This window comes from Microcaecilia unicolor, chromosome 3, assembly GCF_901765095.1.
Source record: "Microcaecilia unicolor chromosome 3, aMicUni1.1, whole genome shotgun sequence".
Lineage (NCBI taxonomy): Eukaryota > Metazoa > Chordata > Amphibia > Gymnophiona > Siphonopidae > Microcaecilia > Microcaecilia unicolor.
The window spans coordinates 53,268,208-53,295,338 of record NC_044033.1 but is presented as its reverse complement, the minus strand read 5'-3'; the positions used below and the strand labels follow the sequence as shown (position 1 = coordinate 53,295,338).

Sequence of the window (27,131 nt, the reverse complement as noted above, 5' to 3'; positions counted from 1 at the left end):
TTTATAATTATCTGTCATATTATTTCATTTGATGTTTGTTTATACATTTTCAATTCGTTGAAATCATAAAATCTTTATACTTTAAAATTTTAATTTTATTGAAGTTGCCTACATAAACATTACATGGTCGTTGGAACAATATAATTTTATGCAATTTATTAAGTCAATATAAATGTTTGTAATATCAATATTTTATTATTATCCTTGAACTTGATATATATCATTTATGTTCTTGATGTTTTTATTATCTATTTTTATATATTTTATTGATGTATTTATATGTTTTTGTTAATAGACCCCTGAGGCAGGCGCCTTTTTGGCGCCGAAACACGGCCCGTGTCGGGTCTTTGGCTAATAAAATACTCCTGTTGTCCCACCCTTGAAGGCCCAGTGTTGCTTTTTTTCTTTGTGTTTCTCTTACTGTATACTGTATTACCCTCTCTGCCTGTACTATACCTACTGGTGAGGGATGGCCTTCAAGAATTGGGACAACGTGTTGAGTTATTCGGAAGAAAGGCTACACAATTTCATGCAGGAACCAGTATTTTTTGAAGATGAAGATGAGGAATCCCTTCAGGATCAATGGAATCAACTTATTGATCTCAAACAAAACTCTGTTAGATGTGAACTACATTATGCAACATTAATCCAATATTGTAGAGTTCAACGCATCCCAAGAGGCCTTAGAATTAATAAGGAGCCTCAACTCTTTAGAGACAACAAACCCTTCATTGAAAAATGGTGTTCTATTTTAAACAAATGCTCTCTCGATCTAATGATACTCCTTATCGAGACATCCAAAGAAAAACTGGATGATAACAAAAATGAAACAAAAGAAAAAATGGATATTCTCAAACAGGAAGATCCAAATTTTGATAGCAATGTTTCAGCACTTGATGCAAAACTAGATAGCTATAAGAGGGATATTAAAAAGACCAAATATGACAAATACAAAAGGGATGAAGAAGATTATAAACATGGTTTTGTCTATCCATGGGTCAATAAAATTAAACCTCCATCAACCAGAATTAGGAATAGACATCAGAAAAAACCATCAACCAATCCACACACTAGTGAGGATCGCATGATGGAAAGAAATCCAGAAGAGGGCATAAACCACAACAGAGAAAGAGCACGCAAAAGAATACGTAATGACTCAGATGAACTTTTCATTTCACCATGCTCCACCCCTATCAATGACTCCACTCTGATACCAGGCAAACAAAGTAGCTCCACTTTTTTAGACACACTATGGGATACAAAATTCAAAAAGAAAAAAGAAGAGCGACATTATTTTCAACACCCACAATATCAACAACACAAGACAAAAGAAAGGTACCAAGAATACGATCACCATCCAATTCCCAGGATGGAATTTCGAGGAAGAGGGAGAGGACGCGGCAGAGGAAGAGGCAGGACATATTATCAACGTCATCAATCACACAGGAATTAGACATTCCAATTATCAATCTCTCAACCAAAATCTTAACAAATGCAGAAATATCAGTCCTTAAAAAAGGATTAAAATTCGTCCCCTCATGTAACTACGATCCGTTACAGACTAGAATTGACCTGAACAAATTTGAAAGGAAACTTAAGATCCAGCATTTTTTTGGGGACAATTCCACTAATTCAGATCCTTCAGTTGTTAAACCTCCATCGAAATGGCTTCCCCCAGGACCTGTTGATCCAAATATATTAACATTCAACCAATGTGTCTTAAAGGATATTGAGACATTAGAAAAAAAGAAAAAAAGACAGTTTTTTAACCTCTCGACAGCTGAAAACAAAGCACTGCACGACTTAAAATCTAATGAAGAGATTACAATCAAACCAGCAGATAAGGGGGGTGGAATAGTCATTCTTAATACAAGTGACTATATTAGAGAAATTAATCGCCAACTATCTGATACCCAATATTATCACAAATTGGACAATGATCCAACAGAAGAACTTCAGAAAGAAATTAATTTCTGGGTCAATTTTGGGTTCGATTCCGGCTTTCTTACTAATAAGGAAAAAGATTTTCTTATCACTAAACATCCTGTAACTCCTATCATATACACTTTACCCAAGATCCACAAGTCCTTAATCGATCCCCCAGGAAGACCAATAGTATCGGGGATAGGCTCTGTTTTGGAACCTCTTTCCATTTTTGTAGACACTTTTCTTAGACCCTTCATTCCATTAGTAAAATCCTATATTAGGGATTCTTCCCATGTGATCAATCTGTTAGAAGAATACGATGGTGACCTTTCAGAACTAACCATGGTCACCTTGGATTTGGAATCACTTTACACTAATATCCCACACCAACCGGTTCTAAATATTATCACTGATATACTAAACGACAGAGAGAATAACCTAAGAGTACCTACGCCTTTTATTATTCAGCTGGCATCTATAGCACTACAAGAGAATTTTTTTAGCTTCCAGAAATCCTTCTACAAACAAATAAAAGGCACAGCGATGGGAGCAAGTATGGCTCCCGATCTGGCGATTCTCTATGTAGCTTTTTTTGAACATCAATATTTGGAAGATCACCCCTTTAAGGAGGAACTCAAACTATGGAAACGCTATATAGATGATATTTTCATCCTTTGGAAGGGAAACACCGATAGACTTGAAGAATTCCATGGTTGGCTAAATAACCTCAATCCACACTTAAAATTCTCTATGAAATACGATAAAAACGAAATACCATTTCTAGACATACTTATCAAAAAAGAAACATACTATTTCACAACAACAATATATAGAAAACCCACTGATAAGAACCATTTTTTGCATTTCCAGAGCTTCCATAACAGAAGCCTCAAAAAGAATTTACCATATTCACAATTCCTCAGATTAAGAAAACTTTGTAGTGATTATGACGATTTTGAAAATCAAGCAATACCGATGTCAGAAAGATTTCTCTCAAGAGGATACCCCGAAGAACACATCAACAGAGGACTAAACATGGCAAGATTGGCAGATAGAGACACATTGCTACAGGGTCAAGCACAAAGAAAAAATCCTGATATAGTATGCAGCCTGAGGTTTTCAAACCTGTCATCAGATATACAGAAAATTTTAAGAAAGCATTGGCATATCCTAGAGAACCTGGACTGCTTTAAGAATAAACATCTAACCGTAGCACACACAAGAAACAGAAACATTAAAGAAATTGTGGCTCCCTCTGCCCTGCCTATCACAAAATCAACAGCTAAACCTCCAACTGGACACAATCCCTGTGGGTCATGCTCAGTATGTCCATCCTCTATGAGTATCAGCACCTTCATACACCCTACTACAATGAAGCACTATCCATTGAACCACACATCAGACTGCAATACAGAGGGTGTAATTTATTTAATTTTATGTCCCTGCAATATGATCTACATAGGAAAAACAATTCGAAAAGTGAAAACCAGAATGATAGAACATAGAAGCAATATCAGACGTATGGATACCTCCGCACCATTGGTTAATCACTGTCTAGAACAATCTCACAGCTTCGCTGATCTCCGTTTCTGTGTATTTAAGGTCATATCAAAACCATGGAGAGGTGGGAATTTAGATTCAATGCTACTTAAACAAGAGCAAAAAACCATCTTTCAGCTGAACACATTACATCCAGTAGGGCTTAATGCAGAATTGGACCTCACAGTGTTTTCTTGATTTCTGATTTTTTTCATCCTGCTTTTTTTCATCCTGCCTTTTTTATTCTGCTATCTATATTATTATTAATATATTTTTTCATTTTTTTCCACATTTTTTCATTTTTACTTCCATTCATCCCTTCTTCCCCTATTTTTGTTATGTCTCGATAGGGAATATCAGATTGACAGTTTTTTATATTGATAACAAAATATCTTATAATTCTTTTAAAATAATGTTCATTTCTTATCTCACCATTATTCTATGAAGCAATGTCTTTAAATGCAACAAATCATGATTTTTTGATCACTGCTTTATTTCATTATATATTATCATTTACTGTTCCTTTCGATAAATTGATTTAATGTTGAACTATCCAAATTCATTACATCATTTAAACTATGCTTATGTTCATTATTGTTCTACCACCATTCATATTAATATACACCTTTCACCATATCTCCTTTGATTGATAACTACTATAAGTGTACATAACACACTCAAAAGCACCTCAAATGGTGCTCTGTCCCCTTTAAGATCTATTTCTGTAAAAAATGACGTCATCACGCCAACGTCTTAACGACGCTCATTTAATCACTTACTAACGTCTTTTCTTTAGCGTCTTTCTTTTGCCGCCTTTTTTACCACTTTATATAGAAGGGATTAGACATCAGATCACCATTTATCTTTTCGGACCAAACAGGAGAGGGCCCCTTTGTCGGACCCCTTTTTATCCGCACTATAGTGAAATCTATACAAGTTATCGAAGCTGTCCTCAAAGGTAAGAAGTTTTTTAACTGCCACTATCGGCGATTTTAATCCTGGGCGTCTCTCCTTCCTTCTTATATGTTAGAAGCAAGGCATAATATCTATAAGAAGCCATTTAAACATCGGGCTTCACCTTTAACTATAAAAAAATTTTTTGAACATTAAGAAAGACACTGCTATTATTATATTTCACATATCTATATATACCCTATATATATATAGTTTTTAAAGGGGGCCATAAGTGTTTGCCGTTTTTCCTTAAAAATGAAAGTATATATAAAATTCTTGAACTTCTGTTTATTTACTCTGTATTCATTTTGTAGGCACTTATAACTTGAAATCTGTATTACTACCATATCTACAATTTGGTAAGCCTACTTCATACGATTTTTAATTTTATTTATATACACATTGGCAATTAAACTGATGACGTCATAACTACTATACATATTGAAATTAGATAAATTATACTAGTCCATTCATCAGAATCATCACATGATAAACCTTTTTTATTCTTAAAAAGCATATATACATGATGAGTTCCTCACAGATTTGAATGTATATCTGTGTGTATATACATATATAAAAAAGAAAAAAATCTTTTTTTCAAAAAATTGTTTATAATTATCTGTCATATTATTTCATTTGATGTTTGTTTATACATTTTCAATTCGTTGAAATCATAAAATCTTTATACTTTAAAATTTTAATTTTATTGAAGTTGCCTACATAAACATTACATGGTCGTTGGAACAATATAATTTTATGCAATTTATTAAGTCAATATAAATGTTTGTAATATCAATATTTTATTATTATCCTTGAACTTGATATATATCATTTATGTTCTTGATGTTTTTATTATCTATTTTTATATATTTTATTGATGTATTTATATGTTTTTGTTAATAGACCCCTGAGGCAGGCGCCTTTTTGGCGCCGAAACACGGCCCGTGTCGGGTCTTTGGCTAATAAAATACTCCTGTTGTCCCACCCTTGAAGGCCCAGTGTTGCTTTTTTTCTTTGTGTTTCTCTTACTGTATACTGTATTACCCTCTCTGCCTGTACTAATAATAGCCTCCACCATCTTGCCCGGCACCGACGTCAGACTCACCGGTCTATAATTTCCCGGATCTCCTCTGGAACCCTTCTTAAAAATCGGAGTAACATTGGCTACCCTCCAGTCTTCCGGTACTACACTCGATTTTAGGGACAGATTGCATATTTCTAACAGTAGCTCCGCAAGTTCATTTTTTAGTCCCTGCTCAAAGAGCTTACAATCTAATAGACAAGTGAACGGTCTGTCCGATAGGGGCAGTCAAATTGGGGCAGTCTGGATTCACTGAACGGTAAGGGTTAGGTGCCGAACGCAGCATTGAAGAGGTGGGCTTTAAGCAAAGACTTGAAGACGGGCAGGGAGGGGGCTTGGCGTAAGGGTTCAGGAAGGTTGTTCCAAGCATAGGGTGAGGCGAGGCAGAATGAGCGGAGCCTGGAGTTGGCGGTGGTGGAGAAGGGTACTGAGAGGAGGGATTTATCCTGTGAACGGAGGTTACGGGCGGGAACGTAAGGGGAGATGAGGGTAGAGAGGTAGTGAGGGGCAGCAGACTGAGTGCATTTGTAGGTAAGAAGGAGAAGCTTGAATTGAATGCGGTATCTGATCGGAAGCCAGTGAAGTGACCTGAGGAGAGGGGTGATATGAGTATATCGGTTCTGGCGGAATATGAGACGTGCAGCAGAGTTCTGAACAGACTGAAGGGGGGATAGATGGCTAAGTGGGAGGCCGGTGAGGAGTAAGTTGCAGTAGTCCAGGCGAGAGGTAATGAGAGCGTGGAAGAGATTTCGGGTGGTGTGTTCAGAGAGGAAAGGGCGAATTTTGCTGATGTTAAAGAGGAAGAAGCGACAGGTCTTGGCTATCTGCTGGATATGCGCAGAGAAGGAGAGAGAGGAGTCAAAGATGACTCAGAGGTTGCGGGCAGATGAGACGGGGAGGATGAGGGTGTTATCAACTGAGATAGAAAGTGGAGGAAGAGGAGAAGCGGGTTTTGGTGGAAAGACGATAAGCTCGGTCTTGGACATGTTCAGTTTCAGGTGGCGGTTGGACATCCAGGCAGCAATGTCGGATAAGCAGGCCGATACCTTTGCCTGGGTCTCCGCGGTGATGTCTGGTGTGGAGAGATACAACTAGGTATCATCAGCATAGAGATGATACTGGAAACCATGAGATGAGATCAGGGAGCCCAGGGAAGAGGTGTAGATTGAGAAGAGAAGGGGTCCAAGGACCGATCCCTGGGGAACACCAACAGATAAGGGGATGGGGGTGGAGGAAGATCCATGAGAGTGAACTTTGAAGGTGCGGTGGGAGAGATAGGAGGAGAACCAGGAGAGGACAGAGCCCTGGAACCCAAATGAGGACAGTGTGGCAAGAAGTAAGTCATGATTGACAGTGTCAAAAGCGGCGGATAGATCCAGGAGGATGAGGATGGAGTAGTGGCCTCTGGATTTGGCAAGGAACAGGTCATTACAGACTTTAGAAAGTGCTGTTTCTGTCGAGTGAAGAGGGCAAAAACCGGATTGAAGCGGATCAAGGATGGCATGAGAGGAGAGAAAATCAAGGCAGCGGCTGTGGACTGCGCGCTCAAGTGTCTTGGAGAGGAAGGGTAGGAGGGAGATGGGGCGGTAGTTGGAGGGACAGGTAGGGTCTAGTGATGGTTTTTTGAGGAGTGGCGTGACTACAGCATGCTTGAAGGTGTCGGGGACAGTTGCAGTGGAGAGAGAGAGGTTGAGGATATGACAGATGGAGGGGGTGATAGTAGGAGAGATGGTGTTAAGTAAGTTGGTGGGGATGGGATCAGAGGAACAAGTGGTGCATTTTGAGGAGGAAAGAAGGCGGGCGGTTTCCTCCTCAGAGATATCAGGAAAGGAGGAGAAGGAGGTCTGGGTTGGTTGGTTGAGGGAGAGGGTTGAAGGGTGAAGAGGAGGAGGTGGCTTGGTAGTGAACTCAAGGTTGATCTTTTGCACCTTGTCGCAAGTAGTCAGCCAGTGATTGAGGAGAGAGTGACGGGGGGGTGGGAGCGGAGGGCACTTTGAGGAGGGAGTTAAGGGTGGCGAAGAGACGACGAGGGTTAGAGCTGAGAGAATTAGTCAATTGGGTGTAATAGTCCTGTTTGGCAAGGAATAGTGAGGACTGGAAGGAGGATAGCATGAATTTGTAGTGAAGGAAATCTGAATGGGTGCGAGATTGCCTCCAGAGGCGTTCAGCAGATCGGGCGCAGGAGCGAAGGTAACGGATGCAAGGGGTCAGCCAGGGCTGGGGATTAGTACGCTTTGTGGGACGGGAGGTGGATGGTGCAAGGGTGTCCAGAGCAGAGGAGAGAGTGGCATTGTAAGCGGAGACAGCCTCGTCAACAGACTCAGAGGACATGATGGAGGGGAGGAGATTAGAAATACTAGATGATAAGGTGGGAGGGTCAATAGTCTGGAGATTCCTGGAAGTAGTGGTTAATGTTGGGCGGGGCTGAGGGGGAGGGTGAAGAAGTGTGAAGGTGATCAGGTGATGATCAGAGACAGGAAGAGCTGAGGTGTGGAAATTGGAGGGTGAGCCAGAAGAGGAGAGGACGAGGTCAAGGCAATGGCCATCACGGTGAGTAGGGGTGGTGGAACATAGCTGGAGGTTGAAGGAGGATGTTAGAGTGAGGAACTGAGAAGCGTGAGAGTTGGACAGGTCATCAACGTGTATGTTGAAGTCTCCGAGAATGAGGGATGGAGATGAGGGTTCAAGAAAAACAGAAAGCCAGGCATCGAAGTCGGTGATGAAGGAAGGGAGGGATTTATCAGGGGGGCGGTAAATGACTGCCACTCTGAGTGGCAACGGGTAGAATAGACGGATGGAGTGGACTTCAAAGGATGAGAAGCAGTGAGACTGTGGTAGGAGGAGGGGTTGGAAGCTACAGGAGGGCGAGAGTAGTAACCCGACGCCTCCTCCACGGCCAACTAGGCGGGGAGTATGGGAGAAGAGATAGCCTCCATGGCATAGAGTCCTCCCTCCCGAGTTGCAGACACCCCCTCCGTGCCTCTGTTCCGAGTGGCACACCTCTCCTCTTCCTCCCTTCGTCCCTCAGTGACGTGTTGCGAGGGCCGCCCCGCCCTCAACGTCATCGCGTTTTGACGCGAGGGCGGAGCTACAGTGACTGGAGCCTGCAGGCCAAACCGGATATCTCGGGCGCCTCAAGTTTCCGGCTTGAGGCTTCAAAGTGCCTTTTATATATATAGATTTCATGAAGTGTAATTTTCTAGTTTTTGTGTTAATGGCAGGTTAAACAACCACTCTCTATCTATCCATTCCACCACATTCATGATTTTATGAACTTCTATCCACTCTCAGTTGTCTATTCTCCAAGCTGAAAAAGCCTTAACCTGTTGCATTCCTTTATTTTTGTTACCCTTCTATGAACCTTTAGTTCTGCTGTATCCTTTTCAGACTGCACTTGCTCATATAGTGTAATGTGTGCCTAACATGACAATCAACAAATCAGCTACAATATTCTGGACAACCTACAGTGGTCTCAAGGATTTATTTGGCTGGCCTTACATAATAAATTACAGAAGTCCAAACATGAATATTACTTAAGACAACAGAGACTTGGACGAGTATAATCAAAATCTAAGGAACATCTTGAAAATCACAGCCTTCTAAGATAAGGGGTCCCCAGAACTATGTCCCACAGCCAAATTTTATACAGCAGGTGTCAACAAAGAAGCAGGTTACACTCAGCTCTTAGAGAGAGAGAGAGACTATCATCACAGGTATGCAATCAGCAGCTGCTGCCTATTCTAATACCAACTGCCCTTACCAGCATCTTGAGCACATATAAAAATCGCATTAACATTCCCTCTCAATGACGATCTCACGAGCCTCAGATGTTCATCCTCCACCTCTTCTTCCCCCCATCACAGACTTCCCATATCTGATCCCCTTAACTATCAGCCGTATGAAAAAGTAGGGAACTGATCCAGATAAAAATGGGAGAGAAAAAAGGAGCAACATTCCTGAACATTTGAAAGACAAACCATCAGTAATATTTCTAGATTTCCCAGAAGTTAGTAATAACAGCCTAATCTGCCATCTCCCCATTTTCCCAGAATTTCAAATCAGGAGAGGCCCCTGTACTCCACCTACTCAAAGTCTGAGAGAACCTTCCAATCCTGAATGTAACTCACCTTGAGCTGCTACTGAAAAAGTGTGAGCAAAATCCAAATAAATAAATAAAATCCCCACCCCCCTGCCAATGATTTGAAATACACTGTAGTTCCATATAAAGGTGAACGATTGAGTCCCACAGGATCTAAACCTTGACCGTATTTATGCAACCCCACATTATATAAGGTCTACAGTGTATGGAGACCTCACCTTAAATCATTTCCATATCTACCCTTTTCTTCAGCTGAGCCCCAATTTCTATAATAAACCAGAACACACAAAAGGGGAGATTTCCACACAAGAAATTCTACACACAAAAGGGGAGATTTCCACACAAGAAATTCTACACACAGACAGACATTAAAAAATCTTACCAGCGTCACTCTGTTATGAACAGGATCTCTCACTGTATGAATGTAAGTTCCAACCTGCTGGAAAGTGCAATCATCTACATAAGAGGATTCAGGAAGTGTAGAAGTACTGCTCAGTTCAGGAACAGGAGACAACAGCATTGCCTGGTAATTGAAGAGAACAGCACATTTTATGGATCACTCACTAATTACTTTGTAGGTGGGCAATACTAGCAACAGAACTTTCCTCTTTATTACCATAAATAAATAAGTTTTACTGGGCATCAGGCATATGTGGACATGGAGAAGGGGGAAAAAAAACACCAAACAAAATAACACACACACACACAACCCACCTCCGTCAAAGTTCTAATGTATTTTTTATTTTAATTTACTCTACATGGTTCATAACAAAACAACAAACATAACATTAGAACGTGAGCCCTTACTGACACCTATTTTGTAGGCTGTAAGTTCATGCACTAATCCTGTGCGGCAATGTAGATATTCTAGCTGATTAACACAAAAATGCCCATTCTCCACCCTCCAGACACACCCTCTCCACAGAAAAATAAAAAATTTCACAGATTGTACACACAGATTGCAAAATCACCATGAAAGGAAATTTGTATTAACACCACCAAATCTGAATTTGCATTAATATTTTCCTACCAGGTAATCAAATGGTGGAATATGCTTCCAAATTATTTATCAGTAACAAATCACCCAACTCTCTACATATTACTTATTCACAAACAGTAGTAGAAGATTGTTATTGAATCAGTCAGAACCGCATGCTACCACCACATTGGCATTATGCTTAAGCCAAACTATTGATCTAGGTGGGCATGTCATCGATCCAATTTTGTATATTTTTTTTGTATAAATGTTTATATATATATATATATATATATATATATGTGCTCAGTTTCCTAAATGGAAAAACACAAAAATACTTAGCTCCATATGATTTTTCTTTTTCACCCCAGTGTTCCATAAGATAATCCAAAATCAATCAGGAGACTTGTCTTATCAAATTAGTCTCCTGACTGATGACGATTACATGCCCACCTAGATCAATAGTTTGGCTTAAGCATAATGCCAATGTGGTGGTAGCATGCTGTTCTGACTGATCCAATAACAATCTTCTACTACTGTTTGTGAATAAGTAATATGTAGAGAGTTGGGTGCTTTGTTACTGATATATGTTTACCCCCTCCTGTTTGAAGTAATCAGGGTGCTAAAAATATTGAGGTTCCAAATTATTTATAGCATCAGTCAACTTACCGTATTTTTCGGACTATAAGACACACCGGACCATAAGACGCACCTAGGTTTTAGAGGAGGGAAATAGGAAAAAAAAATTTTACTTTTTCCCTCCTCTAAAACCTAGGTGCTCCGGTGCGTCTTGTCCGAGTTTTGGATCGCCGTCCCCTACTTACGCGATGCCATGTTCCCTGGTGGTCTAGTGACATCGGGGCAGGAAAGAGCCCCCTCTTTCCTGCCCATCGCGCTGCTCTCCGTGCTCCTGACTGCTTCCTGACGGTCTCGGCGAGATTCAAAATGGCCGCCAAGAATCTTGGCAGCCATTTTGAATCTCGCCGAGACCGTCAGGAAGCAGTCAGGAGCACGGAGAGCAGCGCGATGGGCAGGAAAGAGGGGGCTCTTTCCTGCCCCGACGTCACTAGACCACCAGGGAACATGGCATCGCGTAAGTAGGGGACGGCGATCCAAAACTCGCTACCTTCAGACTATAAGACGCACCCCCCATTTTCCTCCCAAATTTTGGGGGAAAAAAGTGCGTCTTATAGTCCGAAAAATACGGTATATGTTGTTCAGAAAATTGCTTAAAACGTGGTTATTTCAGAAATTTGTTTTATCACAATTGTTATCAATGTTTATTTTACTGGTATTGTATATTCTGGGTTTTTGCCCCATTCTTTATTGATTGTGAGCCGCGCTGATCTAATTTTGGTATGTGCAGCATACAAGAATCGATTGTAATGTAATGTACACAGTTATTTCAAGGAAGCACAAAAATACTCACAGACTCCACTTTGAAAGCAACACAATGTAAACCAGTGGTTCTCAAACCTGTCCGGGGGGGGGGGGGGGGGGGGGGGACCAACCGCCAGCCAGGTTTTTAAGATATCCGTAATGAATATGCATAAACACTAATTATTCCAGGGTTAAATACACTACTCAATAACTGTACTCAATATTATAAATATCAACTCCTAACAGTTATATTCAATACTCTTTATTCATTATATAACATATATTTTTAACTTCTCCACATATAAGAAAATACCTACATTCATCCTCATTCACACTCTTTCAAACTACTTCACATCTCAAGACCACTAACTAATACATTGAATGCCTATCTACCAACCTAAGCCCTTAAGTTCTACTAGTCCATATATTCTATGTGTTATATAATGAATAAAGAGTATTGAATATAACTGTTAGGAGTTGATATTTATAATGAATATGCATGAGAGGAGATTTGTATATATTGTATATATTTGTATTTCTCATTCTGTAAATGGCGATCGCCATTACGGCATAATGTAAGCCACATTGAACCTGCAAAAAGGTGGGAAAATGTGGGATACAAATGCAACAAATAAATAAAATAAATAAATAAATATAATGGAGGTGAAAGGCATGCATATTCATTAGAATTATCCCAAAAACCCATGTGGCTGGAGGACCCCAAGACAGGTTTGAGAACCACTGGTGTAAACCACTACATCATTGCTATATGTCTGTAACAACGTGAACACTGTTGTGATTTATTATTTGCAGAGAATTAAATCAAATATATGTTCTGAATTTGACAATATAAACAAACTGCTGCGATGATATATATTTAAAATTGATGTGAAAATATAAAATACAATTTTAAGACAAAATATTTTTCCTGGTTTTGAGATAAGGTGACAAACACCTAATAAGAAACAGATGCAACAGTTAGAATATATCAAAAAAGTGGTCTGGCCTCTCACCTCATCTAGCAGTGCTAGAGTCCTCGTCAGCTGTTTAGCTGGTGTACCGATACTCTCCAGAGGGGTACTTGGCCGAGGCATTGGGTTGGACATTGTGAGGGATGGAGACGGCAGTCCTTGAATAAAAACCTTTCCCACCTTTTGCAGAAAGTGAAAATAATTGAAAATATAAAATAAATCTGTCTCTACTTTCTTCAGCGAGGATATCATGAAGGTCTTAAAGCAGAAGTACCTCCTAAACCATTCATTACCAGAACATCAGTTACACAAACTTTATCCAAATAAATGAAGACAAAATATAGCTTTAGACAAAGGGGCTCCAATTCTTGCTATCCAGTTCCATAAATAATAGCCACTAAAGCTCACTTTTGACAATTTATTGTATAAGAAAATTAAAGCAGTAGCTTCAGCAAAAAAGACAAAAACAGCAATGAATTCTGGTTCTTTTCCTTCATAAATGTACAAAGGCATTAAGCCCATAAACCAGGTTCCGCAGGTGCAATTCCACCAAAGATCCAACAACATTCTTCTCAACCTCAAAAACTCTAACCATTCAGATCAAAATGAAGGGAAGCACTTACCCGAACTACTCCAGTGTACAGTACCAGGTTGCCATTGACTTCCAGGACCAACATTGTGTCAATATGCTGCCAACGTCAAGCACAAGTCAGAAATTACTTCAGAAATAAAATCTGCAGATAGCACCTATAACAGTAACATTCATGACATCTCTAACTTACCTCTACAGGTGATGCATCTTTGGCTGGGAAACTGGCAACAGAGCCAAAGATCAATTGTGACTGGTTATTGCTCTCCTGAAACTTTACCAGTCTGGAAGGACAAACAGTTTTGAAAAACGCATAACACAACCGACAATAGAAAATGATTATTGTTTAAAGGTGTCTTGCTGAAGAACCTACAGTAGAGTCAGCTACCTTTGTTGATAAACGTTTCTGCAAATATGAGGTCTACAAAGATTTCTTTGGGGGCCTGCATCAGAGCAGATGGCCAGAAAAAAAAAAAACCTACTCTGCCCATTTAAGGAGTAATTTTATAAAGGACTTTCAAAGCATAAAATGGCTTTTTACAAAAATTACCCCAGAGCAAAAGCAAGTGCAGTGCCAAGAAGGCAGTAACTTTTATGGGATCCATGTGTAGGCATGTTCTGAAGTAGAGTTTTGGGTGCAATGCAGACAAGAGTTGTGCTATATTTGCACTTTCACAAGGGAGTTAAGGCTTGGTTATGAGATCAAGCAAACTATAAGCCTTAACTCCCTTGTGAAAGTGCAAGTTGAAAGTAATATATTTTATTTCTGGTTTTGCTTTATCTGAAATTGTTTGCCCGATTGTTGTAAACTGCCTCAAAGATTTTCAAGAAGCAATACGAATAGATTGGCAAGCAAGAAGACTCAGCTTGTAATGGAAAGGAAACAATGAAAAAGTTACAGGGAAGTATTACCCAACTTGGAAATCCAGAAGTTTAAAGTAACAACTCCTTTAAATAATTTCTCCTATAAATCCCATGAGGCATGTTAACCTGAAGGAGAGAGAGACATGCAAGCAAGATCTGGGCAGCGCTGATTACTCAGCAGCTTCCAAGTGATGTAGACAGGCTCAACTTTCATACAGGGAGGAATTTTAAAGGAGTGTTTTTTTAATCTTTGGGGAGGGGGGAGAGAGACAGAGAGAAGGAAGGCAGGTGGGGAACAGAGGAAGGTTCTTCAGTTCAGAATGCCCTGCCTAATCCCCTAGGCAAGATTTCCTGCCCTTCCCCAGTTCCTTAATCTCATTCAGCTTCTGAGACAGGAAATTTCTGGACTCACATGTGTACCCTCTTGTGACAACAGATATAAATATAGAAAGACAGATAAATATATTTTGATTGCCTTTTGGCAACCTTTAAGGCAGTTTGCAACATCATGCAAACAAAAACAGATAAAGCAATAATAAACCCTGAGAAAATATGCATGTAATTTAAAAATCATAAAATACCCCTTTATAAAGAAACTTAAGGGCCCTTTAACCAAACAGCTGTAAAAAGTGGCCTTAGCGAGAACTTACACAGGTCATTCAGATGCATTGAGGCCATTTTTACCACTGGCGTAAAAAGGCCAATTTCCTGAATTTTTCAATAATGGCCACACAGTAATGTTCACATTAGCGCGTGAGCCCCTACTGCCATCTATTTTGTAGGCAGTAGGGACTTACATGGTAAAAAGTCTGTAATTTTAGTGTGCTTAAAGGTAATCTCATTCTGCTCGACACAAAAACGTAGATAGTAGCAACAAATAAAGCTGTAAAATTTCACGTTGAAATTCCAAGCGGTTGCTGAGAAAACAGCCAAAAAATAAATAAAAAAACACTTCTAGGGGGGTTACATTTTTTTTTTTGCCTCACCCCATACATCACACAACACCGAAAGCCATTACAATTGTATGCAAAAGTTCAGCATCCCTGGTCAAACTGTACCTTGCAAAGAACCTTTAAATGTTACAAACTTAAACATTATAACTGTCACTATATAGAAAAACACAGTACATCCAGTAAATCTTCAATTAATATTCCCAAACACCAGATATGTTAGCACTTTTTAAAGCTAACAGAACCTCAGGAGGTGCAGCTCCCAGTAATAAAAATATAAAAACCCAAATCTACAGCACCCACCTCCTCATAGGTTCTGAAATCCTTAATATTTAGCTTCCACTTTTTTTAACCATATATAAATTATAAATTTGTACCCATCTTATTAGACATTTTCTTTTATATTGCCGGCTCGGTGGATCATTCTGTGACATTTGCCATGTTTCATTTTTTTCAAGGATAGTCCCCTAAAATATAGCCAAACTCGTCTTGCCAACCATTATGATCTTGGCTACATAAGGTTAATGGTCGGCAAGATAGGTTTGGCTATTTTTGAGGGGGCTATCCTTGAGAAAACAAAAGTGAAACATGGTGCTTGTCAGAGAATGATCCCCCGAGTCGACAATATAAAAGAAAATGTCTAATAAGATGAGTACAAATTTATAATTTATATATGGTTAAAAAAAGTGCATGCTAAATACTAAGGATTTAAGAACAGATGAGAAGGTAGCTGCTGTAAGTACCCAGGTTTTTATTATTTATATTCCTGTGAGCTGCACTGCTGAGGTTCTGTTAGCTTTAAGAAGTTCTTTCTAATAAAGTTAAACAAGACATCTTTGCACAATTTTTAATGTAAAATAACTGTTGATTTTAACAAATCAAAAATAATAAAATGGTGGAAATTACTCATGCAAAAGTTTGGACAGCTTTTCAGTTAATTAATACTTATCCTTTTTCTTAAACCCCTAATCTGATTGACTCATTAGGCCTTCAATTAATCAGATGATGACAATTCCATTGAAGAATGAATACATTAAGCCTTCAAACTTCTCAGTTTGTGATTGTTTTCTTTACTTTCAGCAACCATGGGCTTCTTTAAAAAAAAAGCCATCTAAGCATTTTGAAAAAAGAAGGTAATTCAATCGCACAAATCTAGATTTATCATGAATTCTAGAAGAGGATCTTCAATCTATTACAGAATTCAACACTACATTCAATCACCACCAAAAACAAGAGGAGATCGAAGATCCTCCACAATTTTATCTGCTATAGTCTTTAAAAAAAAAAAAAGAGAGGGGGACATCTGAATTGGGGGGGGGGGATATACATGTAAAAATCTGGTAGCTCCAGTATGCAATTGAACTAAGAACTCAGCAACCCTCCATATTCTTCTGAAAGGAAAGCTGGAATGCAAGACAAAAACACCCTTTTTACATAATGCAAGAAAATAATCTAAGATTTTATAGTTCTCATCAGCCAGCTAAGAGACTCTTTAGCTGTCAAATGTGTCTCTTGATAAGACCACATCAGCATTCACATTACAAAAATATAGCTGTATTTTTTCCTGTTAATGGGGTTATTAACACCTTTAACAGTCAGGGAACAAAAACTTATAGGAAGCACATCACTTCAAATACTACCCCATACTGATCCTCAAGAACTAACTGAAAATCATGCAGGCAAATCACCAAGCATACAGGTACTAATGCTTGTCCATGCATCCAGAGCTAGTATCTCACTTCCAACGCATTCCAACGAGACTGACATTCCACAGCAAACAGTGACAATCTCAATGGGATTATTATACAATGAATAAAAGAATATACATTAACTAACGTGCAGCTCCATCCACATTGTAATTTGAAAAAAAACAAACATCTGTACAGGGCTGGCTCCATAAACCCAAAACAAGCATATTACACACATACATTCTAACAACCATACAACCATTTAAACCATATATCTTGCAGGATAAAAAGCAGAAGCCAAGGAGAACCCATGTTCCCAGGCAGATGTATATATTTTCAAACTGAGGTATGGGGGGAGGGTTGTGGGGAAGAGAGTGGAGGGTTAGGTCTCGTAAGAACAGGGAGGGTGGGTAATTCTGTTTAATACAATTTCTCGTAGTATGGTTTATTGAATGTTAACTGACAGTTGGAATGGTTATGGGGGTATCTTGTACAGGGGGAAGCGGGGAAAGTTGTTAAACTTTGATGACGACGGAGTTGGTTCTCTTTGTATAATGTCTACTTGAATTGTATATTGGCCTATCTCCTCAATAAAAATAATTGAATCATATATTTTCAAATTGATAGCATGATATGAAACATGTAGTCTAAAATAGCACTAATAATTAAAAAAAAGACCTCAAGTACTATTATTAACAACTTTAGTACATAAGTACATAAGTAATGCCATACTGGGAAAAGACCAAGGGTCCATCGAGCCCAGCATCCTGTCCACGACAGCGGCCAATCCAGGCCAAGGGCACCTGGCAAGCTTCCCAAACGTACAAACATTCTATACATGTTATTCCTGGAAATTTGGATTTTTCCAAGTCCGTTTAGTAGCGGTTTATGGACTTGTCCTTTAGGAATCCGTCCAACCCCTTTTTAAACTCTGCTAAGCTAACCGCCTTCACCACTTTCTCCGGCAACGAATTCCAGAGTTTAATTACACGTTGGGTGAAGAAAAATTTTCTCCGATTTGTTTTAAATTTACTACACTGTAGTTTAATCGCATGCCCTCTAGTCCTAGTATTTTTGGAAAGCGTGAACAGACGCTTCACATCCACCTGTTCCACTCCACTCATTATTTTATATACCTCTATCATGTCTCCCCTCAGCCGTCTCTTCTCCAAGCTGTATAGCCCTAGCCTCCTTAGTCTTTCTTCATAGGGAAGTCGTCCCATCCCCGCTATCATTTTAGTCGCCCTTCGCTGCACCTTTTCCAATTCTACTATATCTTTCTTGAGATGCGGCGACCAGAATTGAACACAGTACTCAAGGTGCGGTCGCACCATGGAGCGATACAACGGCATTGTAACATCCTCACACCTGTTTTCCATACCTTTCCTAATAATACCCAACATTCTATTCGCTTTCTTAGCCGCAGCAGCACACTGAGCAGAAGGTTTCAGTGTGTTATCGACGACGACACCCAGATCCCTTTCTTGGTCCGTAACTCCTAACGTGGAACCTTGCATGACGTAGCTATATATATATATATATATATATATATATATATATATATATATATATATATATATCAGACCAGCACATAGCCAGTACTCCAAAGCAGTAGCATCCAAAGTTTTAGCTGACCCCGAGTCAGGTTATCGCTACTTCCATGCTCGAGCCAACTTGTGCATCCTGCAATTTGTCTGGATCCTCAAAATATTTTGTGATGTTATTCAAAATAATATGTAGGTGCGCTGGGTATAGCATACCATATTTGCCCCAATCTTTTTAAACTGGTCAGATATGAAACTGCACATCTTTAAAGTATTGCCTTTCAGATCTGGTAAAATCAAGATGATATGCCCCTGGTGCAACAGCGGGGATTTAAGCTTGGTGGCCTGCAATACAACCAAAGCACGAGGATAGTGTAGAATCTTTGCCAAAATCCAGTGCAGGTATTGGCTATTACCAACAGGAATGTAATAAGCACACTCCACCTCAAACATCGGTACCAGCTTCAAATCCATCAACTGAGGAAGAAATTTCTCTAGAAAGGCTTCCGTATTATTCGACTCCAGGCTCTCCTGTAGCCCTAAGATTCTTATATTATTCCATTGCATTCTTTTGTTTATATCTTTTTGAAATCTCTAATGCCGCAACACATTTCGTATTATGCTGCACTTCTACCAGGGTGTCAGCCTCTATGCAATCAATATGCTGTGAAGTCTCGCCGAATTTGTTTCAAACCAGGGACATCTTCCTGTAAAACCTGTAAGGAGTCCTTATTTTCTTTACGGTCCTTAATTTGTTGTATTTCCACCAACACTGCTTGTAAAGATCTCTCTGGTTCCTTCTCCATGCTGACTTTATACGGTGAAGGTGACTCATGTTTAGAGCGTTAAACATTTTGAATAGACGAAGATGAATATTCTAAATTTGTGAGTTTTATCTCAATATGCTGCGGTGGGAAATAGTCTTACTACGAATAAATTTCAAGTCAGTGTAAATGCTGTTTGGAGCTGAATTCTGCCAGGGGTAGCAGGAGTACCAGGCTTAAGCAACCATCTTGGATCTAAACTGCACCCCATTAGAACAAGTTTCACCACACTGTTCTCCAGGAGGAAAGAGCTCTTTCATAAGTACATCCTTAAACTGAGAATGTGGCCAAGATACTCTCAATGAGATATCTTGGCCACAATATCAGAGGGATATAATGAACCAATAGTTCATATGAAACCAGGAGAGGAATTAGGGTGTTCTATTTATTAAAAAAAAAAAATATATATATATATATATATATCAGATTTCAAGCTTCTTTGGGTCACAACAGTTAAGTGCACGCTCCGGTTAACTGCATGTATTTCTTTAGTCCCAGACCCTAGCACTTAGGAAGAGTGGGGAAAAAATCCCAAAAGCAAGAACAAACACTCGTAGATGGCTTTAGGAAATGTTAAAAAGTTATTTCTACCCAAGGACATGTAACAGAGTGAGAGAGGTGTCCAAACCTTTGCATCTCATTGGACAGTTTTCTTATTTAGGGCTCTGTTTACTAAGGTGCACTAGCATTTTTAGCGAGTGCACAAAATTAGTGCACGGTGTAGGCGCCCATAGGAATACTGTGGGCGCCTACATAGTTAGCACATGCTAAAAGCACTAATGTGCCTCTAGTGCAGCTTAGTAAACGGGGGTCCTTAACCTGTTAAAAAAAATCTGCAAATAAATATTAATTATACATTAAAAATTGCAGAAAGAATATGTTCAAATTTGAACCATGTAGAGGCTGTGCCAATTTCTGTTCACATAGGGATTCACTGAATCACACAATTTGAGCACAAATGCCTAAACCTTTGCACACAATTGTATTTTAAAATTTTCCTTCACTGAAATTTTGTTTCAGAAACAAATAATGGAGAAAGAGGACAACAACTCCTCGCAAGCAAATCAGGAGCAGAACAGAGCAAAGCTGCAATATCAAAATAATTAATAAACCTTTACCAAAAATTACATAATCACAAACGGACACAAAGTCCTTGTGGAATGCAGAAGTCCATGTAAATAGCATTATACTAAGAACTCAACAATGGCTGTGTTTTGGCTATTCATCTGCATTAGGGCTCATAACGGTCAAAGTGCATCATCCAACTGAAGATAAACATATCAAAGGAGCATAGATCAGAATTCAAACTGATCACAAAAAGATATTGTTTTCACAAAATATAAGAAATATCCAGTTTCATCAACAGCCATGTAAAGGTATGAATCTCCTCTTGTACAATCTATTAGGGCTATATCATCACTGATATAATAAATTTGTATCCATTCTCCTTGAAAACCATTTTTCCCACACTTCAATATCAGCACATTCTTTCTACCCCCATGCCCCATGTCACAGTACCCCCCGACTGTTGGAGGAGAGCGGTGCTTCCAATTGTCATCTGACTCCTCCTCGACTTTAATGGAAAGCCTGAATGCACAGTACCAGCTGGTCTTATGAGACCTTGAAGCCCTATGTTCAGATTAAAGCTGACAAATACATACACAGCATGAATAAACATGGTTCTTCTCCTGCTGGAGGGGAAGCGAGGGTGAGAATCACATTGGGAGGAGGGGAGGGTATATTTTTGCAAAGAATGGAAAAGGATAGCAATATCCTTGGGGAAGAAGATGCCACTACCCAGGATCATTTGCCCTGGGGCCCACATCCTTATATGATCAACCCAACTTATAAGCCGGTAACACTGATTTCTCAGTTCCCAGAACTAAACTAGATCAACTGAAGGGTACCTAAGCTCCTGCATTTTTATGCAGAGAAGCCCAAAGATTATTGGACATAAAGACGCTTTTGGAAAGCCATTGTGTAAAGAATCAAGATAGTTCAATTCAAATCCATGCAACAGAATAAATGCTACAGTAATACATGCTTATCTAAACTATGTTGTATTTCTAGATATACATTAAACAAAAAGCCTCTTACCGCAATTGGTGCTGAGATTCCACCAAAAAACACAGGAACTTCTGTCCACAGAGGTCAGTGGTAATGAACACTTTTGAAGCTTGCACGTTGCTCTCTCTGCAATTTAAGATATAACTACTTCTTTTAATATCTCTTTATCTGCAGGAAGGCAGTGAATCCTATTAATCTTGGTATTCAATTCACCAGCTATTGAAGTCAAACATGGATCAAAGCTCATCAGCCACAGAGCCCCTGTCGGACTCATCTAGTTTGCTGGGATTATGAAGCTAACATTATAGAAATATCTCATCTTTCTCAGGAAACTCCTCTCAGTCCCTCCCTTGTGAATAGCTTGTACTGGGAATAAGGTCTTGTCCCAAGTACGTAATTTCTATATGGAGTTGACTTGCAGCTTCTCCCAACCTCTCAATTTCACCTCTCCATGGCTTGAGCCCTAGTTCAGAAAAGCATACACCACATGATGACAAACTAAGCTTACCTGGAACTTGGAAAATATTTAAAAAAAAACAAGAATGGAGGCACCAGAGAAATCTATTTTAGGATCATGGATACAAAGATCTTTTTAGGAAAAAAAAGGAGGACAGAGGATATATGACAGAAATATTCAAATACCTTTGTGGCATAAATGCACAGAAGGCTAGCCTGTTTCAATTGAAAGAAAGCTCTGGAATGAATGAGCATAAGATGAAGATGAAAGGGGACACTCTCAGAAGTAACCTGAGAAAATATTTCGTGGAAAGGGTAGTAAATTCATAGAGCGGAGACAAAGAATGTATCTGAATTCAAGAAAGCTTGGAGCATAAGATCTCTAAGGGAGAGGAAGGATAGTAGATAGCATGGAAAGGCATACTGGATAAGCCATATGTCTGTATCTGCGTTCATTTTTCTCTGTTTCTATATTAACAGAACTGAGTAACAGTGAATCTGAGACCAGGCAAGGTAGCTCAGTAGCAACACTTTGCACAGCATGTAGAGTATTTATATTCAGTTTCTGTCCCAGGACTCTGCTCCCAACTCAATGAAGAAATTAGGTCTTACCTGATCATTTTCTTTCCATTACTCTTTCCCATTATTCCAGAACCTATGGGACAGTTGTGTCCCATCAACCAGCAGGTGGAGATAGGTATCAGTTCCATTAGAACCTAATTAGTACTGTGCTGTACAGAGTGGAAAATTATGGCATGTCACTATACAAATAAAGGTGTTGCACGTGTACAGTGATGGACAGAAAAGCGACACATGGAGGGGCATTTTCGAAAGGGATGTCCAAGTTTTGATTTGGAAGTCCTCGCAAAATGTCCCGATCCAGGGGCGGGGAAACCCGTATTTTCAAAACAAGATGACATCCATCTTTCGTTTCGAAAATACCGTCAGGGACGACCAAATCTTTAAATTTGGTCATCCCTAGACTTGGACGCTTCTGATTTTCGGCGATTTTCAAAACCAAGGATGTCCATCTTAGAAACGACCAAATGCAAGCCAGCATTTGTAGTGCACTGGTCCCTCTGACATGCCAGGACACCAACCGGGCACCCTAGGGGGCACTGCAGTGGACTTCATAAATTGCTCCCAGGAATATAGCTCCCTTACCTTGTGTGCTGAGCCCCCAAACCCACTACCCACAACTGTACACCACTACCATAGCCCTTACGGGTGAAGGGGGGCACCTAGATGTGGATACAGTGGGTTTGTGGTGGGTTTTGGAGGGCTCGCTGTTTCCTCCACAAACGTAATAGGTGGGGGGGGGGGGGATGGGGCTGGGTCTGCCTGTCTGAAGTACACTGTACCCACTAAAACTGCTCCAGGGACCTGCATACTGCTGCGATGTACCTGAGTATGACATTTGAGGCTGGCACAAAATATTTTGAAAGATGTTTTTTGAGGGTGGGAGGGGGTTAATGACCAATGGGGGAGTAAGGGGAAGTGATCCCCGATTCTCTCCAGTGGTCATCTGGTCAGTTCGGGCACTTTTTGTGGCTTGGTCATAAGAAAACAGGACCAGGTAAAGTCGTCCAAGTGCTCGTCAGGGACGCCCTTTTTTTTTCCATTATGGGTCGAGGACGTCCATGTGTTAGGCACACCCAAGTCCCACCTTCGCTACGCCTCCAACACGCTCCCTTGAACTTTGGCCATCCCTGCGACGGAGTGCAGTTGGGGACGTCCAAAATCGGCTTTCGATTATACCGATTTGGACGTTTCTGTGAGGACGTCCATCTTCCGATTTGTGTCGAAAGATGGGCGTCCTTCTCTTTCGAAGATGAGCCCGATAGGCATGTAATAGCTAGTGTGAAAGAATGTTAATAGTAGTTTGCAATAATACATGAGGCTTCTGAATAAATCTTATTTGCTAGTATTTATCTCTGCCACTTTAAAGGTTCCCAAATAGTCTCATGAATGCGTACTGTGTGTTACATGAACAGTATTTACGTAAAGAAGTGTTTGTTAGTGTACGTTCAATTCGTAAGCACACCTTTAAAAATTTGGTGCTTACTAAATCAATTTATTGCATATTAACCTAAAATTTTAAAGTAATGTGTTTCGATTCATAGGTTAACATAATAAATTTTAAAACATTTCTATAGTGGCAATCAAAAAATTCTAGCTGGGTACAAATAAACAATATATGCTGAACAGAAATGATCATAAAACAGGAAACTCATTATAAAACAAAACGTGCAAACTGAACCAAAACTGAAAATCAGGAAGTCTCCATTTTTTCCATGCATATCTCTAGGTTGAACGTACATACAAAGTGAATGGCATGCAAATATGGGTATTAAGGGGTATGACAGAATGGATGTAAAACTGAGAATAAAAGCTAAATGAGGCTGGTCACCTCTCTCTATCTGATGTCATTTGCAGGTTCCACTTCAGCTTTGCTTAGAGCTGCAAAAGCAGTGATTACAGCTCCGCCTACGTCCCGCCCACCAGAGGTGATCACACCACAGTCTTTTGAATTTTAAGAAATTCTGCGGCACATGCTATTTTCTGCCCTTTCACCTGTCTCTCTGGTGTTTCATTTGCAGATTGCAGCCCAGCTCTGCCCACACTATGCTGTCTTGTCAAGAACCACAAAAGAGGCTATCAGAGCTGTGCCTCCCTCCTGCCTACTGAAGGCAATCTCATCACAGTCTTTTAAAAATTTTAAGTACTCCTTGAAGCATTCCTAAGGAATACACACAAGGCGCACTACATGCTCCTTAGTTCACTCCTTTGTGTGCACCCCGAGTGCATACCCTATCGAGATCATGTTTTTCTCCTACAATCTCCATAATTTCCCCTTCTTTCTGGCCTTTCTAGCTAGATTCTACATGACATTGCCTACCAGCAATGATCTGGAGGAACAGGCCAGACCAGTGGTATCAAAATGCCACCATCAGTTAACAAACAACTTCTATTCCCCTATCACTCCAACATGATCATACTGCTCCTGTCTCAATCAGTAGGCTCCATACTGGCCTCCTTAATGTGCAATCTCTCCACACTACATATCACCTCATTAGAGGTCTAAGCTTGACATTCTGTATCTGGTAATGACTTAGCTCACTGATGCAGATATTTTTTTACCTGACTCAGGCCACCTCTTAGAATTTTGGCATTTCTTTCCCAACAGATCTGGGGGGGAAAGGGGGTGTCCTGACAATCTATTTTTTTTTCCAGAAAATCTTAGCAATCAAATCCATACCTTTCTGCCACATTCCTATCTGGAAAATCTCTCAGTATGGATTCCTCTCCACATCTTGATTTTCTCTTTCTCAACTACCCATCTCCCCCCCTCCCTTTGTGAATAACACTATGGCCTACCTTAATAATACATGTTCAAGAATTTCCTTATTCGGTTATACTTGGAGTTTTTAATATTAACTTAGACAATTTCACAGCACCTTTTTCTACGGACTTCCTCTGCACACAGAATTTTTATCTCACTCAGCTTGTACTTACATTTACTCATATTACAGGGCATATCCTAGATACTGTTTTCTCCACTTTATGCTTCCCTATTACTCTAGGAAAATGTCACTCCCTTCCTTTACCTTGGACAGATCATTAACTAGTAGATTTCTTTTATGACTGCTCATCTATTTGCAAAATTTCTGCTAAGCAGAATAGACATTTTAGGGATTTTCACTACCTTACTTTAAATCTCTTGAGCAGCATATCACCTTATCCTCAGAATCTTTTTTGCTCGTTTGGCCTTCATCGCTCTCTGATTTACAAAAACTAGCTCCTCTTAGGGCAGCTTCATGCTCCTCCAGTAGGAGAGATGCATGGTATAATGGCAATCTCCTTTTACACCAGCTTCAACACTGGAAAGGTAAATGGAGAAAGACTCATTATCCTCTGCATCTCCACATCTTTAAGAACTTGGCTTCTTCCTACAAAAAAGCAATTTTGGATTCTAAAAAAAGGTAATTCTCAGAAGAAATAGAAAGAGTTCCAAGTTTTAAAACATTATACAGTTTTCTAAAATCTTGTGGCTCTCCTAGATTTTTAGAGTTTCAAACTTTGAAAGTGCCAGACCTTTATTACTAAGTCTCCACTGGTTACCAGTGGAGGCCCGCTCAATATTTAAACTATGCTGCTTTGCCTTTTTGATACTCCAAGGTCAAGCACCGCAATGTATGGTACCTCTTGTCATCGTGCTCAACAAAAATTATTAAAGCAGTTGAAGGCATTTTCTAAAATTTCAATATCCGTCAACCCAGGGGAATGTTCCATTCATTAAAGTAGAGAATGTTTTATACCTCCGATCAAGGTTGCATAAAATGGGCGGAGCAGACTCGCCCCAATGTATTAGATGTAGAGAACCTATGAGTACTTTTTATCATGCTATATGAGCCTGCCCAGTGATCAAGCTTTTTGGTTAAAAGTATCGTTTTATGGAGAGAATAATGGGGCGGAAGATATCGGTTTTGCCAGAAAGTGTTCTGTTGGGAGTTGTTACCACTTTGGGGGCGGGTACTGTCCATCATAACTTATTAGTTCATAAAGCATTCCTAATAGGTAAAAAATGCATTTTAGTAAACTGGATAAAGCCGGAGGCTCTTTCTTATTGGCAATGGCGCAACAGATTTCATGCATTACTTTTATTGGAACTCCGAGACTCTCACTTTAAATTTAAATCACAACGACAATTCTATTTAACTTGAGAGAGGTATATGCAAACTCTAGCACCTCAGGCACCAACTTGGTGAATTATCAGGCTCTGGTTGAGGGTGGGTAGCTGTGGAGGGAGTAAGATTTCCTCATTACAATTAGATAGATTTAGAAGGTATAGCATGGAGTGAGAGGAGGTGTGGAAAGGGAGAACTCTAGGAGAGGGTTTACTGAATCTTTTCCGATAGGCACGTATGGGAGGTTCTGGGGGTATTGTTCACAATAGGTGTCCTTGTTCTGGATTGTTGAATGGTGGGTTAGGTAGAGGGTGGGGCTGAGAAAGGGTTTCCCATCTCCCTTTTCAACTGTCAACGTCTTATGTGATCCGGTCTTCATGAGCCGGGTTGTTAGTATTCTCTTGGGAGGGGGGTCGATCTTAGTGGTGGCGTAGGAGGGGGGGAATGCTATCATAAACTTGGGTTGGGGTTATGGACACTGACAGTTTCTGGGTAGCCAGCTTGGCCTCTCTCTTCCCAACTTAATATATTCTGA

General features: G+C 39.8%; 1 protein-coding gene across 1 annotated transcript in view; it reads right to left on the bottom strand.

The window, feature by feature from the left end:
- ANAPC1 (anaphase promoting complex subunit 1) overlaps window positions 1–27,131 on the bottom strand; it is a gene marked incomplete in the record, with an annotated part of 281,392 nt that overhangs the window by 213,296 nt on the left and 40,965 nt on the right. The window contains 5 exon segments of the mRNA XM_030195933.1: window positions 9,982–10,122; window positions 12,969–13,106; window positions 13,550–13,615; window positions 13,709–13,799; window positions 21,483–21,578. Of these exon segments, the coding sequence (XP_030051793.1) occupies window positions 9,982–10,122; window positions 12,969–13,106; window positions 13,550–13,615; window positions 13,709–13,799; window positions 21,483–21,578 (532 nt within the window).